We start from the raw sequence: 20354 nt of genomic DNA, 5'->3' as shown, positions 1-20354 counted from the left end.
ATCTAAATAACGGTTTAGCCCCTCCAAATCAATGGTAATAACAGTATTATATGAAAATTGCAGGTCCATTTTTATTTTTCAAGAGAGATCATGTTAAAGTGCAACATCGAAATCATGTTTAAGTGCAACATCTCTCAAGCTCCCCCCCCCCACGAACTGAATAATCGGTGCTCCATCTTCAATACTAATGTGTTGAAGGCTTTACAATTTTGCCGTGTTGGGCTTTCTTTAGGGATACTGTTTATAACCATTTTACAGAAATGCCTCTTTCAGATGCTATCTCTCTCCGTTTAATCAAATCGAACTATACATGTACTTCTATTATACATATATTACGCTTGATATTATTAAATGGAGAAATATAAACTATAACTTTTTGTTTAAAAAAAACCCCCACCCATTTTTTAACCCAAAAACCCGGAACCTTTTTTTGATTTTTGAATTTTTCACATGGGAAATTGTTCTTGGGGGGATGTTACTTAGGAATTTAAAAAAAATTTTTTCCTAAGGGGTTTCTTTTGGCTTTAAGGTTGCCTTTTTGAAAGCGTAACATCTTATCAAGAATATTTCAATCTTGATTCTTATATCGCAGCTGTTTTCCCTCAGGTCACTTTTGTCAAAATAAATGGTTGGTGGTATTTCGTAAAAACCTTGTATAACTCTAACTGGGATATGAACTTAGTAAAAGGAATAGAAATGCAGCATAAACACTTATATGACTTAAGCCGCTCACAAAGCTAGAAAAAGAATAATTATAGCTTCAAGGTTAAGTTCACATATGAAAAGAAAATGCTTATTGATATAGTCAAATGTCAAATTTTAAATAAGTATACCAATGTTATCAATTGTTAAATATCTCGAAAATACTTGTATTGCATCCTTGAGCAATAACATTCAAACTAGTGAAAAATATTCCGATATTTGTAGATCATAGCTTTTAATGTTCAGGAAAATAAACATAAGTCCAACATATCAATCAAGTCAGATTTCTCTATTTGTAATATGAAAAGTGAAACTAAGTTGCATCATATTTTTCTCCATCATTAAGCGTTGTCAAAAATGAAATGCTTTCAATAGAATGTTACATAATACGAACTTTAAACATAATACGAAAATAAATATTAAACTGTAAACACCATAATATCGCTGTCATTTTTCACGAACCACGTTTGTGTTATCAGAAGAAAACATAACAAATTATAAGACATATTTCATTATCGTGCAACAGTTCTAACCTGTGATCATAAAAGTATTAAATTAACAGCATTCATTGTTGTTACCATAAATCATCGTGTAATATAAGAATTGTGTTGTTTGGGTCCAGAATTAAAGAAAGCACTTATCAATGATTTGTTTTTCCCAGTCAGATCTTATTCAATCAATCTAGAATAAAATCTGATGTTTTACCTGGTCCTTGGCCTAATTTAAGTACAGGAAATACCACTATATGCTTCATTTATGTTTTGTCCATTTAGAGAAAATCACAAAAGGTCACACTTGTATGGATGAAGTGAAAACACAACTCTAGTATTTGAATGAAAATAGGGCATTTATTAAATGCCATAAAATATATAGCAACTAAAAAACGTTTTCACAAAAACATAACTGGGTGGAAAAAACCGCCTTAACATATAATACTGTAACATATAATGTTCATTGTTAACATATAATACTGTAACATATGTTTGAAACAAAGGCGAAATAATTCAGTAATATAAAACGTTGAACAATGCGAATGTAACAAAGGTGAAAACAATAAATTGAAAATAAACATGACAAAGTTTAGAGGAGGAGGCGATGGGAGGAGGTGGTTTTCCAAAATTATGAGACAAATTTTAGCGAGCGTTTCACGCACGCAAAGTAAACAAAGACTAATGGCTTGTTAATTTTGATTGGTTAATCAGACCAACGTGATAAAACCTGGTTTGTTAATTGGCTAAAAAGAATTCCTAAAAAAGTCTGTTCCTTAAGTCGTACTAAATTCCGTAAAACAATATAGAATGAATGCACAAAGACATAAAAACTTTATGTCACCATAAACTTCTATTTATGTTTTGTCCATTTAGAGAAAGTCACAAAAGGTCACACTTGTATGGATGAAGTGAAAACACAACTCTAGTATTTGAATGAAAATAGGGCATTTATTAAATGCCATAAAATATATAGCAACTAAAAAACGTTTTCACAAAAACATAACTGGGTGGAAAAAACCGCCACAAACCCCACCCAGAACGACCTACTGTGACTTGTCTAAGATGGACTTATGACAAAAAACCTAGTTGTACATTATATTACATTAAGGCAACCATATATACAAAGCCTAACACACAAACAATGACTGAACTGAACTGAACACAACTGATGAGGTATATTATGCATGAAAATAAAATAAAATTTGTAAATGTTGTATCCAAAAAATTATACATAACATGACTGAACTGAACACAACTGATAAGGTATAGTATGCATCAAAATAGCAATAAATTTGTAAATATTGTATCAAAAAATTATACATAAGACTAGACTGAGAAAGTCTATGTTAGACAGTCTAACATATGTAAACATTTGCAAGACTAGAATATAGAGTTAACAACATAGTAATATGACACTGTGTAAATCACCTAATAAAAGATCTGCGGCCTTAAACCGTCAGACAAATACATGTATCTTAAAAAGATGGACTAGGCTAAGGTAATGATATCTACATAAAATTGACAACACATGACCGCGGCCTTAAACCGTCGGCATTAAAATAATTTTATAAACATATATATAGCAACATGTAACATTGCAGGCAATGGCACACCGAAGAGATCGACAAAATTAGTTATTAAGAAATCTGCAGCCTTTAACTGTCAGACTTATGTGAACTAATTCTATACGGACTTCCCAAAGTAATATAGTGGGTCAATGAAATGTAATGATTAATGCTAAAAAACCCGCCGCCTTAAACAGTCGGATTTTTTACTCGAGTATACAAGCTAGATCTGCTGCCTAAAAACCGACAGATCATAAACAATCTCTTTAAGGGTCTTGATATAAAGGTACAGTTGCAGGGCGTAAGTACTTTTTGTAAGCTGATGATCTCCATCTGCCAAGTCTTTGAATATTTAGAATTGACATATTGTTGTCAAGAGCAAGAGTTGCCCCACCAATACGAAATGAATGAGATGTGTATCGTGAAGGGTCGAGATTACAAGCGGTAACACAAGACTTTAGAATAGAGCGGAAGAAGGAAGTCGTAACTGGTGACCCAGACTGGTGAATGAAAAGAAAACCTGAAGTGTGAGATGTTTTTCTTAAGTAATTTAACATGGCTCTGACTGGACAAAGCCTACTATCATTTTGCCTTGAAACAGGGACACTAGCCGTTTTACCAGCCGAATGTTTGTAACTTTTCAATGTAATATGTAGTGTATGCACCTGGGATTGGTTATATACGAAAGATAAATTCTCCCGTAGCACTATGTTATATGAACCTTTTGTAGAATAGGCTATTTCACCCACTCGAAAAAGGCCATAGAAAGCCACTAAAAACATGGATCTCATTAATATATATGTGTACCGGTCGCAGACCAGACGTTTAAGAACTTTCAAAATGGAATGCATTTGCTGTATAGTAAAAGGACGACGTTTATCAGTTTGAGAATGACGTCTCAAGCTATGTAAGAGCTTTTTCACAAGAAAAGAATCTAAAGGGTTGACCATGCCATGTAACTTATGTACGTAACCTATTGCTGACATGTATGAGGTTATTGTAGAATGTTTTAGACCCCGATGTTGGCAAACAGTGATAAACTGGGCCAGTTGTTCCGTTGAGACTGGGAATAAATGAGCATTTGGGTAATAAGTATTATGAAAAATTCTGTAGCGCTGTAAAGCATTTTTGTAGCTTGCTTTTGTAGAAGGCGCCAGTGCCGTGTCTAGCAACTGATAAACTGATTTATTTAATGAAGCACGAGAAGGTCTGAAGGTACTGTTGTTGGTTGTATGTCCATGTGAGGAGCTAATGACCGGAATCTGGTGATCTGTAAACGAGAAAGAAGGTCCGGTAAAATGTTATATTTACCTGGTACATGTTCAGCTCGTATGAGAATATTGAATTTCATGGTGGCTAGTATTAACCTTCGCACCAAAGCCATAATATCAGAGATTTTGCATGTTTGCTTGTTTATGATATAGACTACGGCTTCATTATCTGTGTGAAGAACAATACAATGATTTTGGAGAAAGGGACCCCAAATTTCAACAGCCAAAACTAAGGGAACTAATTCTTTGAAGGTAATATGTTGAGCCTGCCAAGAGGAGGGCCAGCGACCATAAAACCACTTACATTCAAAAATGGCCCCAAAACCTAATGACCCGGAGGCGTCGGTATGTAAGTGCAAGGCATCCGTGGTCAACCACCGTTTCTCAAGCAGGAGTTGTCTACCATTAAAATGATCAGCGAATAACATCCATGCCTGAATATCTTTTCTGCCTTCTCTAGTTAGAGTTATTCTGTGATGGGGTTTGTTAACCTTTTTTGTAAGATCAGTCAAGCGACGCAAAAAACAACGGCCTGGTGGCACTACTTGACAACAGAAATTCAACAGACCTATAAGTGATTGCAAATCTCGTAATGTAATTTTTCTTGATTTACTAGCTGAGCGTAAGAGTGTTCTTAAGTTTACGAGCTTATCTTGAGGGAGGCGAGCTTCCATCAGGATGGAATCTAACTCTAGACCCATAAAAGTGATGATGTTAGTGGCATTCTCAGTTTTTTCAACTTTAATGGGAACTCCTACCTCCGAACAAAAATCCAGAAATGTATTTAAGTTTGACTGGCAGATTTGTGAGTTTGGGGGCCCCATGATCAGGAAATCGTCTAGTATATGAATTATGTGTTTGATACCGAGCTGTGTCTGCGCAACAAATTGGAGAGCAGTGCTAAAACGTTCAAATATGGCACAAGAAGATGAAGCACCCATTGGGAGGCATGTATCAAAATAAAATTTATCATCAAATTTGAAACCTAAGAGGTGGTGATCATTGGGATGAATAGGGATAAGGCGAAAAGCAGAATCTATGTCTGTTTTACTGAAATATGTCCCTGGACCTAAGATCAAAAGTTTGTTTACTGCATCGTCAAATGAGCTATAGGTGACAGTTGCTAGATCTTGGTCAATAAAGTCATTGACTGAGCTACCTTTTGGGTAACTGAGATGGTGAATTAACCTATATTGGCCTGGTGATTTTTTAGGGACTAAACCAATGGGACTTATACGCATATTAGGAAATGGTGGGTAAGGGAATGGACCCTTGATGCGTTTGGCATGTAACTCCACTTGTAGTTTTTGTAATACTAAGTCAGGGTTTTCAATACATGACTTGAGATTGGAAGAAGTGGAAGCTGTACGAGGGCCAAGGTAACCTATTTTAAAACCTGACGAAAAACCTTGAACCAGATAATCGTTATATTGATAGTTCTTAATGAAGGAGGAAAGGATCTTGACTTTAATTGGGGTGACCACTAGGGGGGAGGGGTTTATTGCTCTTGGTATTGGAGGAAGGTTTAGATGCAAAGGCTTTTGCTGCCTGCTCTTTACTAGTGAACCGACAGTTAAATGCTGTATGTTGTCCCCTGCAGAAACCGCAGATGTGTGGGAAAGTGCATTTTGAGTTATGGCACTGTGTTCTCTTGTTATAGTTCCAGCATGTGTTTTCCACGAAAGGGTTGAGTCTTGGCTTTGTGAATTGTCTGTTAAACTGGCGGGGGGAACGAAAGGAATGAGCTGTTGGTTGCTGGACTGATGTACACGCCATCAACCAGTATTCAGTATGGATATGGTCCCATGGGAGGGGAACAGACTGACGCAGCATTCTGAATTGTGCGTCATACAATAAGAAACCTTGACCAGGATGGCGAGTGGCAATGTCTCTAACTACTTCCAGATACTTCATTAATGCAGGCGACTCATGAGGGAATTTGGCCGTATAGACTGCTACAAATCGTATAAAAGCGGACGTCCATGATTCAATGGATGTAATTCGCCTTGGGCGAACTACAGGCTGGACCGAAATGTTGGAATGTTGGTCCATTTGCAGGGTAAACTGCTGAGCCTGTGTATGAGAAAAAGAGGTATTGGGTAGTAAGCCTGCCATATCGATGAATTTATTTTTCCAGATAGCCTTGCGAATGGAATTTTTTACCTGGTTAATAATAGGCGAGTTAATAGGTTCAATGAATTGCGTGCCATTACCTGACAACATAGAATGAGTATGATTATTAACAACATCTAGAAAATCATCCCCTATGGATTCCTCGTCCGATGAAGTGTCATCGTCGATATGAGGCGGACTTAGTAGAGGTGGCATAACTTCTTCCGCATTTTGTACTTGCTGTTGTCCCGTGGGATCGTCTCTGTTATCTATAGCAGCTTGAATATTGTCAGCAGCTGAAATATTGTCATCAAGCCCGGCCTGATCTAAGTTAATGGTGTGTGATTGTTGCCTGGCAGATGTGGATGGCACTTGATTTATATTGGTTATTGTAGAACTAACATTGTTCTTAACTCTAGTTTTTGACTTGTTTGTACTGTTTTTTGCTGGAGGCGGCGGGCAGCATGAACAAGTGGCTTTTGTTGCCTTTCTTTTTCCAGGCTTCATCTGCAAAAAACCAAATAATCATAAAAAACTGATATTAACTGAAAATATTAACGCCCTTAAATCTGAGAAAAGCTTGACTGCTGGCCCGTGCTAAATATTGAAGGCAAAGTATTATATTAAAATAAGATGATTGCCGTACATAATGAAGAGCACTTGTAAAGTGATCTGAATTTATAAATATGATTACCAAGAAACAAGTAGAAAAGTATTTAGCAGAAAGCAGTGCTGATAAATGAATGTAAGTAAGAAAATGGTATAACGTGTAAACTAAGCCAAGCCTACACTATCCAAGAACGGACAATCACAAGGCAAGGGGCCTTAAATAAGCCATGCCTATATAAATACAGACGGGAGAGCAGCAGAGCGTTTTAACTAAGCCCTGCACCCAATAAAATGTCTGTGAAAAAATATAAAGGGCAGAGCGTGTAAACTAAGCAATGCCAAGTGAGCAACAGAGCGTTTTAACTAAGCCCTGCACCCGTATAATGTAAGTGAAATCACATAAAAGGCAGAGCGTGTAAACTAAGCAATGCCAAGTGAGCAACAGAGCGTTTTAACTAAGCCCTGCACCCGTATAATGTAAGTGAAATCACATAAAAGGCAGAGCGTGTAAACTAAGCAATGCCAAGCGAGCAACAGAGCGTTTTAACTAAGCCCTGCACTCGGTATAATGTATGTGAAATCACATAAAAGGCAGAGCGTGTAAACTAAGCAATGCCAAGTGACTGCACTAAAAATTGGACAACAATGCAAGGCGTGTCAACTAAGCCATGCAACTGTAATAAAAATACTGCGACTAGCAATATGTGAAGTAAAAAGAAAAGCCAAATGTATTGATAAAAACTATACAAAAATCTATGTCATACTATTTGTATGAAATTATAGCAAGGTATCATCAGGCTTAGGATAGATCAACGAAATATAAATCAAACCATGATAACCAAATTATGCCAGAAATATTGTTCAATGTGGATATATTTTGAAATCTCAGCCATGTGGTATAGGCTGTCAAGAAAAGTTCTTTAAAATCTCTTTGAAGGTTTTAAAAATTCTCTTACAATAATTGATATGCGAATAAGAATTTTTATATATAAGCTGGCAGATAAAATAAACTCTTATATGATATGAAATGTGTACGCATCTTAACAAATGGACTTCTTCCAGGCGGCGACAATAGCTGCTCGTATATTGCCTATAAAACGCAGTTGACCTGTATGGGATAGGTGGCAACCATCTGCAGCAAAGTTTCTCGCTTTACATTCTGTAGACCAGAAACCCTTTAGCTTCCATAAATAACATCTTCTATGGTCTGTACTGTTCAACCTGTCTGTTAGTAGCATATTGAGATTGTCCACTCTTTCATTGAACCATGCTGAATCGACTTGATAACGAGATTGTCCCATTGAATCTAACCTATGTAAAGTCTGAAACACTATGACTTTTTCAACTCCAATAACGAAAAGTAACGTGTCCACTAAATCACAAATGTGTGTTGTAACACTTTCTGGAGATTCCTTAGAGTTAAAAATATCGTTGGTTCCGATAACAAGAACTAATATATTTGGCTGAAAATCAACAACTTCATCTAAATGATCCCGTAATGACCGCACCGTTGCACCTGGGAAACCGGAATACTGTATCAGGGGACACCCATCTAAATGAAGATGAAAGTTGTGTGATTTTGAGTCCACAATAAATCGTTTCAAACGCCGTACGAAAGAGTGACCGAAAATTTGTATCTTCTGCGAGCTGGGTGCCGCCATGTTGGATCTCGTCGGAAGTCACGTTCGAAGTCTCATTCACGAGAATTACATAATCCAACTAAAATTAATTCACACTGCTAGTGACTGCCACCTTTGCGCCCATTTTAAAGTTATAAAACGGGGTCGCCGCCCGATAATATTTAGTCCTGAATGTCAGGAAAGTTAATGAGTAACAAAAGACGTAAATGGATAACCTTGAATCTATCCAAAACTTCTGTATTTTCCAAAATTATGAGACAAATTTTAGCGAGCGTTTCACGCACGCAAAGTAAACAAAGATTAATGGCTTGTTAATTTTGATTGGTTAATCAGACCAACGTGATAAAACCTGGTTTGTTGATTGGCTAAAAAGAATTCCTTAAAAAGTCTGTTCCTTAAGTCGTACTACATTCCGTAAAACAATATAGAATGAATGCACAAAGACATAAAAACTTTATGTCACCATAAACTTCTATTTACTAGCTTGGTCTGATAGGTATCATATATATTCAATTATAAATGAATGGATATTTTTATCTTTCATATAATAAGGATTGAGATAGAATGAAATATACCAATGAATATTTAGTTTCACCAATATTTTGATTACTTATTATATTCTCTTTCTGGTGCTCGGTACATTCTGTGAAATGTAAATGTTGTATTTAGTGCAGTATCTTCCTAGTTAAATGTTGAATACTGTTTAGGCCCTTGCTGGGGGGGGGGGGGGGCGTGGACGGTAAATTGCACTTTCCATTACCGTCCATGAACAAGCTCGATCAAACTAAGCCTGAAACATTTAAAATTGTGTCGTTTTGTTCAATATTTAGGGATTCTTTATTTCTCTCTATTTAAAAGCTACATCAGCGTTGTTTGTGCCGTATGGAGGATGTAAAATGTCGCTACGTACATTCAATAAGGAATGATATTTTCCGATCCTTAAAGATCGTTCAGTGCGACTTTATTGTTGTGTGCTTGTGGTAATTTTAATTCTTTCTAATCTACTATTTTCTTGTTTGATGGTTCGAGTATTTTTCACTTAAATCATGTTTATTCACCCTTAGGATATGTGGCTTGTCTGTTGAAAGCTTATCTGTGATATGCAGGCTCCATAACCTCTCTTTTCAATAATATTTAGTTCCGCCATTGTTTTCTTTTTTTCTCGGTGTCCATACGCCGCTTTTCATGAAATGGCTCGAAAGTGTTATAACCGCCGTATAAAAACATCTGCGATTGTTTCTAAATTCAAAATTCACCCTTTTCGTGTTTAAATGTTGAATTCTCATCCTTACAGACCTTATCCCTTATGCGCCAATTTTAGTTGATATTATTTCACATTACATGTCCCACTCTTTTCACCCTTATGTCCGCTCTAGGTTTGTTTTTAGTGTGTCGGGGGCCTCGTCCTGCGAACGTTTCCTTTGCCTTGTTGATCTTTGTTCTTGTTTTTTTTCTGTTTGAGCAAGGGGGCATGGACGGTAACTTGTCAGTACCGTCCATGAATAGGCTCAATCAAACCGAGCCTGCAACATTTCAATCTTGCCGTTTAGGAATTTCTGATGGGATTCTTAATTTCTCTATTTTAAAAACGCAATTCATGTCTGCCGAATCATTAAAAAATATTTGATTAAAAAATAACAACAAATGAATCCGAAATCAATTTAGAATTTGTTGCGTAGTATGAGATAGTGAGAGATAAATGTGAGGAATAAGGAGACGTCAAGGTATTTGATATTCTATTTCCAAAGTAAAATGAAGATAAGACATTTTATTTACAGGCATTTTTCTCTCTTGTGTAGCAAGGAATTTCACAGACAGTTGTATGTTGTATAAAACCGATGCTAGAGGGGGCATGAAAAATGTTACGCTTTCATTCAACTCATATGAAAGACTTTTATGTTTTTATAACTGTTTACGGTTCTCCTCTTTCAAAAATACGAAACGATACATTTTGTTTTAACTCTAGATTTAATCATAGTAATGGTGAAATTTTGAATTTAGAAATATCCACAGATGTGTTTATACGGCGGTTATCATAGAACCTTAAATGTAAAACTTTTCTGCCATTCCATAAAGAGCAACGTATGATTCGTGCGTAAAAGAATGCGTGAGCCATAAACGAGAAAACAATGGGCGGAACTAAATATAATAAAATTTTGACAAAGGATCAGAGGTTATGAAGCCTGCATTTCACAAATAAGGTGTCCAAAAATAGTTTAAAAAGCAGACCACATATCTTAAGGGTGATGTAACAGTATTCCAGTGAGGAATACTTGAACCAACCAACTATGAAACAGTCGAATGGAAAGATCTAACAATTACCACAAGCACGCAACGTTTAAATCATACTGAGCGATAAGTTTATTATTAAATAATATTACAAATTATCAAAGGAAACGTCGTGAAAATAACATTTTGGATATGTGACACTTCTTCCTCTAAGAAATTATCTTAATCTTGTTTATCAAGTTCTAGATAAATATTTTAATCTGATGAAACGAAACTTGAATATAACAAGCAATTATCATAGTATTACAAGCAATGAATAAGTCCCCTACAGGTTGGAACCCCACCAACATTCTGAAGGCCATTGGCCATTCGATTATACCATTGAATGAATAAATAACTTGAATGAACTTAAATCTTTTATTCTTAGTTTGTCTGTATCATAGTAATGTGTTTAGTTTCCCTGTCTAGTAAGGATTATTGCTTTTTACAACAGATAATCAAAAGATCCAATGTCAGGATGAATATGTATTACTAATGTTTCAACTTTTCCCTATTTTAAGTAGCTTTTTAATGTATTTTTCTTTGATTGTTCCACATACACCAGTAAAATTACCATATAAACCAGTCGGTTTATGGAATTTCCTTCTTTTTAAACTAAAATTATGGACGGAATGAAGCTCATTGACCATTGGATGTTTGCCCGGACAGACCGACGAAGGGTAAACATAAAATCCCCTCCGGTTAAACCGGTACGGGACTTAATACAAGTATCACTCGATAATTTATAGCTTTTAAGGTTTTTAACACCACCTTCTGCAAATTTAAGAAGTTTCATCATAATTACAATGCAACACAATCTGCGGATATTTTCAGACCATGGGCATGTTTATTGGAAAGGTCATCTGTTTGTCGATGATTGCTTGTGGCATCCATTTTTGCGTATCAAATTCGAGTTAATGAAACTTATTTACAGTCTTAAATCATTAAACCAGTCTTCAAACATTGTTATACAATATATTTATCTTCGATAGATTTTTGGTAAGTTTCGTAGTAAGATATGATTTTAATTAATTTGTATCTATGAAGTAATTGTACTGACCGATATAGCTCAATATAGTAATCTACGAGTTTATATTTTCTAAGTTCCCTACGTGTAGTAAGATCGAGACGGTGTAGGTCTAGGATATTTTCTTACATGTATTTTCAACATTACTGAAATAATTTGTTCGTTTGGTTTCAATGTTTTGCAATTATAATGGTCATGATGGTAGTTTACATTCATTTTTAAATAACATTTTTAAGAATTAATATTTAAAATTCATTTCGATTAAAATCAATAAATGTCATTTTAATGCCGTAAAACACAATCGAATCGAGACAAAACAGTTGTTTCATGTCCGTATACACAATTATGCAAGAACAATATCATTTCTTATAATTTTGTCATCGTTGTTTTGAAATGCTATGTATCAGTTGTGCTTTTATTTTTCTCGTGCTTGTGCTTTTTTATTTTCTTATTTTTCTTTGCAGGTTGGTCTTTAAACGTTGAAAAATATTGCATTCCTTCCTTCGATCTAATCGTTTTACGACAACAAATGCACTAAAAAGAAAAGTTACGTAATTCTACCAGGTTTATGAAAAATACGCTTCTATCATAACAAACTTATTTCATCGAGTCCTCTAGATTGTATTGAAGTGGTTCATTTTGCAGTTCATAAAAGTGTATAATATAGTCTGTTGAGAGATTAGTTTTTTTTTTCAAATAACTAAAACAAAAGGGCTACATAAAAGTTAAAAAATTTCTCGCAGTATACTTAAAAATATTAAAAACTACTAAAGACTTGCATTTCACATTAAATATTGATATAGGTATAATTTTGTAACACTAATGTTGTCATTTACCATTTTCTAATATTACTCAATAGCGTACATTCTGTTCTGCAGTTAATGGGTCATTCACGTTTGATTTATCTCGGCGGCGGCGTGTGCTTTATTTGTAAGCCATTGACATTTTAAGTATCGTATATTTTCATAAATGGTTACCCAATGTTTTATAAGTTTGTTTAACTTGTCAATGCACAACTGATAATTTATTTAAAAAAACGCATCGTTTGACAACGTGTTTGATCAACACGAAAAGGGCTAAACAGTAATATCTTAAATCTTATTTTTATCTCTTTATTATGGTGGCTGATTTGTGCCATTTGCGTTTTCGTCCCGCGACCCCGCCAAGCGAAAAGAAGAGAATTTACAAGTTAAAATGGCGGGGTCGCGGAGCGAAAACACGCTAATTAGCGGGGGCGCGCGACGAAGTTTAATAAATAAAACTTTGCCCCGCGAGGGCGCGGAGCGAGAATTAAGAAATAAAACGGCGGGGGCGCGGGGCGAAGTTTAATAAAATAGAACTTCGCCCCGCGCCCCCGCTAATTAGCGTGCTTTCGTCCCGCGACCCCGCCAAGCGAAAAGTCGAGAATTAACTTGTTTAAATGGCTGGGTCGCGGAGCGAAAACACGCTTATTACCGGGGGCGCGCAGTGAAGTTTAACAAATAAAACTTCGCCCCGCGAGTGCGCGGAGCGAGAATTAAGAAATAAAACGGCGGGGGCGCGGGGCGAAGTTTAATGAAATAAAACCTCGCCCCGCGCCCCCGTTAATTAGCGTGTTTTAGTCCCGCGACCCCGCAAAGCGAAAAGTCGAGAATTAACAAATTGAAATGGCCGGGGCGCGGGGAAAAAACACCAATGGCACAAATCAGCCACCATACTTTATAGATGTTTTATGAATAATAGATTATAAACATGTCATATGATATACTGAAAACATTTATCAAGATAAAAACCTAATTTTCAGGAAGTGATACTTAAAGAAACTTTAAACTGTCAGAGTTGGAAGTAACCTCTTTATCCGATAAATGTATGCGAAATCCATGAAAGACAATGGGAACTTCGTGTTCAGTCAGAATGCCTCGTGAATACGACGATTTAAAATCGGTATCGGAATTAAGTGTAAGAGGGACGGAAAGTACTAACGAGTCCTTGAGCGTTGCTAGCAGAAGGGAGGATTTTGTATCATCCGCAGCGTCTAAATTTACAGGGGATCGTGATAAAACTGTTCAAGATTTGTGTGCTATTTGTTATGGTAATCCTCAAATTGCAACATATTTTTGCAAGCAATGCGGTCTTGTGGGACGTTTCATGTGTGAAAATTGTTTACATTACCATAACAAGTTTACAAAGCATGCAGACGTAAGGTCATTGAAAGTTGCTGGAGCTAAAGCCAATAACTTGTAAGTAAACATTTAAAAATGTCTGCTTGTTTGAAAAGGATCTAAATATATTCAAAAATTAATTGATATAAAGTTGCAGGTCCAATTGCCTGTATATTTTAGCTATAAATAGATTTGATAAATAATATGGCCACACATTAACAGTTTTCGGCTCGGGGGGTGGGGGGTGGGGGGGGCATGGAGTGTTATTTGCGCTGTCCAGTTCAGTCCCTGGACATACTCAATCAAACCGACCCTGCAACAATTTAAATTATGCCGTATTGGACTTTATTTAAGGATTCATTTTCTCTCTAGTTACACGTTCTGTAGGATTCTGTTTTCTATACTATTAAAAATATAATGTATTTTTCAAACATTTGTACATCGATATATCTTTTATCAAATTTATAAAACAGTGAAGAGCTAACAAAGAGCCCTGTAAGGAGTTTTTGAAACGCCACAATTTTTCAATAAAATTTCACTTTAGTTCATACAATACCATTATAACTAAATTAAGTACATGTATACATTAAAACGTTGATATAGAATTACCTAAATCAAGAGTGGTTTCGAAATCATATACTTACTTTCAAGATATGTTACTTCATTTCATTTAATAAAATAAATTCTTACGTTACTTACTAGCTAAGTATTGATTTCTTTCATAATCATCATTTAAACAAAACATAAATCCCCCAAGACGGATATCTTTAAAGTGTACCAAGGTGATACATGATAGATTCTCAAGATAACACTAGTCTAGCAAAACTTTAGGTTAAGCATTATAATTACTTTTCTATCATACGTATTACATGTATATTGTTTTCACTTGTTCAATACCACAATTTATATTAAAAATAAATAGATCAAATATTCTAAAGTTGGTGCATGTTCATGTTCTTTTACATAATATAATTTGTCATATTCGACATATTGTTAGCCTTAAAATAGAAATATAAAAATCCCCAAAGAAAGACCAACACGTTAAAATTGAAAATGTTTGAGCCTTTTCGTGGACGGTTCTGTCAAGCCCCCTAGCACCGGCTTAAGCAGAATTCGACATTTAACATGAACTGGTAAAATTTAGAATTTTGAAACATCCGCAGATGTGTTCATATGGCGGTTATCATGGAACCTTAAATGTGACACTTTAGTGCCATTCCATGAAAAGCGGCATATGGTCCCCAAGTAAAAAAATGCATGTGCCCTAAATAAAATGGAATTTTGAAAGGGGATCTAGGGTTATGAAGCCTGCATATCACGTCAAAAGACAAATTTAAAAACCAGGCCACATATCCTAAGGGTGATTCAACAGTATTTTAAATTCAGGAATACTGGAACCACCCAACAAGAAAGATGCCGATTAGAAAGAACTAAAATACCACAAGCACAACAAAAATGCTGGGCTGAACGAGTTTTACATGCATATTGTATTTTATTTGTAAAATAGTATGATATAATTGCTTTTCCTTCAGGATTAAGTTGAGGAATATTTTGTACCTACTAAAATTATCTATGTTATAATATTTTGAAATAAAGTTTTGCATATATCTTAATAATTTTAGCCATTTTAACATTTAAAAACTGATCTGAGAGAAATCGTCTCGTTTGAAACGATATGGCCTTAAACTATAACAGCTCATTAACAAAAGGTTCTTATTGCTAATATTTAATTATAGCAAATTATCTTTACACAAGAGCGACCAGTTATCACATGTGTCGCCTCATTATGGCAAATTTCATGTTGGGACAAGTTTTGTGACAGACGGACAGACAGACGGACAGTGCATAACTAGACTTGTTACTGATCATTCCTGTAAAGTTTGGAGAAAACTGGACTAGTGGTCTCTGAGGAGTAGTTCGGACCAATTTTGTGACTGACAGGCGGACAGACAGACGACGGAAAAGTGATCTCTATATGTCGCCACTACTCCGTTGTGGGGACAAGCTTTTGTGTATCTGGCAACACACAGAAAAAACACCTTTTTATCAAAGGGCCATAACTCGGCGAAAAATCATTCAACCGGAATACCCGTGCAATATGCGCAAGGACTTGAGCTACAGATCAATCCTGGAAAGTTTCATTGAAATTGCATCAGTGGTATAAGAGAAGTAGTCCGGACAAACTTTAGAAATAAAAATTATTAAACGGCCATAACTCTGACAAAAATCATTGAACCGGAAAATTCTGACAATATGCACAACTAGACTTGATACTGATCATTCCTGTAAAGTTTGGATGAAATTGCTTCTGTACTTTATGAGGAGTAGTCCGGACATGCTTTTGTGTATCGTGCAACACACACAAAAAACACCTTTTTTATCAAAGGGCCATAATTCGGCCAAAAATCATTCAACCGGAAAAACCCTGCAATATGCGCAAGGACTTGAGCTACAGATCAATCATATAAAGTTTCATTGAAATTGCGTTAGTGTTATAAGAGAAGTAGTCCGGACAAACTTTAAAAATAAAAATTATTAAACGGCCATAACTCTGACAAAAATCAATGAACCGGAAAATGCTGACAATATGCACAACTAGACTTGGTACTGATCATTCCTGTAAAGTTTGGATGAAATTGCACCAGTAGTTTATGAAGAGTAGTCCGGACAATTTTGTGACAGACCGACAGACGACGGAGAAGTGATCCCTATATGTCGCCACTACTCCGTTGAGGCGACACAAAAATGTAAATATTTGGTTTTATCTTGTTTTGTATAATATAGTCAGGATTGAATTTCAAAATATCATGAATAGAGAAATTCATCATTATCGTTTAATCTTTCAGAAGAAATGATGACGGTAAACTCAAGGGGCACCTGTATACTAGTACATTAGGAAAAGACATGGATAATTTTGTAGATAATTATACGCAGACGTAAGACTATATGAGCCGCTTCATGACAAAACCAACATAATGGGTTTGCGACCAGCATGGACCCAGACCAGCCTGAGCATTCGCACAGTCTGATCAGGATCCATACTGTTCGCTTACAAACCCTATAACAAGTAGAGACGTTTATATCGAACAGAATGGTTCCTGATCAAACTGCGCGGATGCGCAGGCTGGTCTGGATCCATGCTGGTCGCAAACTCATTATATTGGTTTTGTCATGACCCGGCTCTTATATTTTCGCTGAAAATTTGTATTATGTTATAAATATTTAAATAAATACAGGCTGAAATAAATACAAGCCATGTGATTGCCAAACAAAACGATGTCAGGTTTCCCTTCTATTTAATATATGCATTGCAGAGCAAATATGTAGAAATATAGTTTCTTAATATGTTTTACTTCAGTGAATATATAAGTCCACTGTCTGAATGTGTCGCTTTGTAAAAATCTAATGAACTTAAAAAAGCGACTCTATTATTGTCAGGAATAATAAAAATTAAAAATGATTTAAATGCTATAAAATGTAATATAACAAAGACAAGTTTAACAAGTAGAAAAGGACAGTCTACTGATATAAAATAAATGTTTATATTTATGATTATACTAAAAAACAAACATATTTTTCAGTGACAAATATACAGAATCGACTGACATCGCAAATAAAAACAGGGAATTACAGAAAGAAGTTATGGACTTGAAGAAAGACATGTTAGTATTACAGCATTTTATCACAGATAATGTAATAGATCTATATGAAGTATGATTTGATCATTGAAAACAATAAAAAAAGGTTGAAGAAGAAAAAACATACACAATTAAAAAAGATTACCAAATCGTAATAAAAGTGTAAAACGCTGTACATAAACAACGCATGACAAAAATATACAACATCCTTATGTAAGAATGTAAAAAGCGGTAGTTCTGCACATTAGATTATCAATATTAACTTAGGGTGACAAAACAGTGAAATGTGGTGCGTCCGCTACCTATGGACACATTTTTAAAAACATATTTTCCTTAACAGATATTATGTTACATTTCAGAAAAGAATTAAAAAAACGTCTTCCAAGAACAAAAATCGAATCAAAGAAGACGAGCATCAAGTATCGGGCAAGTCATATATTTTTCACATTCATGCTCATGGTAAGGCATTTGTTTGATTTATACGAAGCGAATGAACTTCAAGAAATAATGGAGATGCGATTAGAAAAAACAAAGTTTAATTAATGTGACTTAATGATTCCGAATTACTAGAGTCTATGCATCTCTAAGCGCCATGAGGTGGGGTGGTTTTAAACCCTGGAGTAGCTTCGAGTTTGTAACGGTCAAGGTTAGCAAAAGACTTCTTTATTGTTTCGATCTGAGCTAAATTGTGTTGATGCGGGGTAAAACCTACAAAACAAACAGTTTCGCTTAATTTTTGAAAACAACAATAATTTTAAAGTAAGTGTTAATTGTAATATACATTGTTAATATAAGAAACCACGTATATATATCTTTAACTTGAAAAATACTCTATTTTAAGTAAAAGGCAAATAAATGACAAAGATGAATCTTAAATGCATGTAAAGATCTTTTTTCCATTGTACGCTCTAAACATAATAACCTATCTCATACAGTTGACAGAAGGAAATAAGAAGCCTAAAGAAAGGACATACGAACCAGTCGTGGATTGCATGGAAGTTAAACAAAATATTTAACAAAATCAGGAGTTATTTTATATATTACATCTCCGACGAATATACAGTTCCAAAGATATAAGTATCACTTTGGCATTTTTATTGAAACTATAAATGCTTCTTTATACAGACACTTTGATAAATCATTTCTTTCCAACAGATCGGTAAAGAACATTACAATCAAGGATTATTCTTTTATCACCTTACAAGATATGTGTTACCATTTAATAGTAAAGCGATTTCAGCTATGATCAATTTTGTTATAATACAAACTTTTAACAGTCAAAACGTGTGATTGAACGAAAAGAATAAAGCTACTACTAACCATGCTAACCGCAAATAGAACATTTTATTCGTCCTCAATAGCTTTATTTCATTGCATTTTTACCCGAAATGATTTTCCCCATTAGTTGTCATCTATTTCTTACATTATTTGATTTTAATCAAAATGGAATTTGATATGAATAGGAATTTATAATAAAACAAAGGTTTAATAGATACAGTACACTAACTCAACGGAGAATTTTGCAACTGTAAATTAGTCGCAAGTTCGTTTCAATCATCTTATGCCCGGTTCGAGAAGAGAATACAATTACTAGAACAGCATAGAAGAAAAACCCAATCGAACAAGGCGATCTGTTATATTTTATTTCATATATTAATTGAAAAGCTGTTAGAAACATCTAGAACACACATGTAGAAAATAATATTATTGTGGTTTTATATTTATTCTGAAATATCCTTTTCCAACAGTCTTGTCATCGTGCAATCGAACAGGCATCTACCAATAACGGAAGCTCTTCTAAAGTATCAATCGAACAGGCTATTAGTGTTAAAATGAACAACTGTAAAAACTTTAAGCGACCAAGCTCTGAAGGCATATAACAATTTGTTGTCCGTGTTTAGTAGAATAAAACTAGACATTAAAACTAAATTGTCCCTATTCGACTCTCTCGTTGTTCCAATACTATTGTATGGAGTCTGGGGAATATATAACTGCAAAGAAATCGACAAATTGCATCTCCGTTTTTGTAAAATAGTCCTTGGTGTTCGTCCTCAGACTTCCAATGCTGCTGTGCTTGGAGAGCTTGGTCGCTTTCCTTTATCTGTTATCTGTTAAGAACGACGTGCTCTTAAATACTGGTTAAATATTATGAAATATCCAGGGTCATTAGTACATACAATATTTTTGGAACAATGTGCTTTGTTACCTTATAATACCATGTCAACTTGGTCATCGTCTGTTAAAAACAACTTGATAGTCTTGGATATAGGTACTTATGGAATTCTCTAAACCTTGATATGTACTATTTGCCAATGTTAAAACAAAGGCTGCGTGATCAGTACGTTCAAACATGGAATAATACAATAATGAATCAATCTAAGTTATATTATTATAGAAAATTGAAATGTGAGTTTAAATATGAAAAGTATCTAGATATTGTTACAAATGAGCATCAAAGAAAAGAATTGTCTCGTTTTAGACTCTGTTCCCATCTTCTTGAAAGGTAGATTTGCAGGTATTGATCGAAACCTACGAACTTGTAAACTTTGTTCACTTAATGTTGAATCTGAATATCATTTTTTGTTATGCTGTCCACTCTATAGAAACCTTCGTCGAAAATATAATGTTAATTATTCTTTTCCATGCATTAATAAATTTACTAGATTATTGTCTTCAAATAATAATAGAACTATTAGGAATATTGCCAAATTTGTATTTTATGCTATGCATTTGAGAAATGAAAAACTTGCAATTATTGCTGCTTCTTAGCTTCTTGTATTATAACTGTATTGTATTATTGTATTTATGTTAGATATAAATTGTATTATCTTGGCCATCCTTTTGTATATTGTAAATGGCCAAAGGTATATTGTATATGATGATTTGCCAA

General features: G+C 34.9%; 2 protein-coding genes across 2 annotated transcripts in view; both read right to left on the bottom strand.

The window, feature by feature from the left end:
* Positions 1–20354, bottom strand: part of LOC132716744 (deleted in malignant brain tumors 1 protein-like) — a 62199-nt gene that overhangs the window by 21187 nt on the left and 20658 nt on the right. The gene's annotated exons all lie outside the window — the stretch shown is intronic.
* Positions 2122–8828, bottom strand: LOC132716745 (uncharacterized). The gene is made up of 3 exons (XM_060700075.1): positions 8606–8828; positions 6243–6648; positions 2122–4028 (listed from the first exon to the last, which is right to left on the bottom strand). The coding sequence occupies exons 2-3, from the start codon at positions 6646–6648 to the stop codon at positions 3025–3027; spliced, it is 1410 nt and encodes a 469-aa protein (XP_060556058.1). The 5' UTR covers positions 8606–8828; the 3' UTR covers positions 2122–3024.

Source organism: Ruditapes philippinarum, unplaced genomic scaffold (assembly GCF_026571515.1).
Source record: "Ruditapes philippinarum isolate M1 unplaced genomic scaffold, ASM2657151v2 ctg889_1_1_1_1, whole genome shotgun sequence".
Classification (NCBI taxonomy): domain Eukaryota; kingdom Metazoa; phylum Mollusca; class Bivalvia; order Venerida; family Veneridae; genus Ruditapes; species Ruditapes philippinarum.
This window is presented reverse-complemented; position numbering and strand designations above follow the sequence as displayed.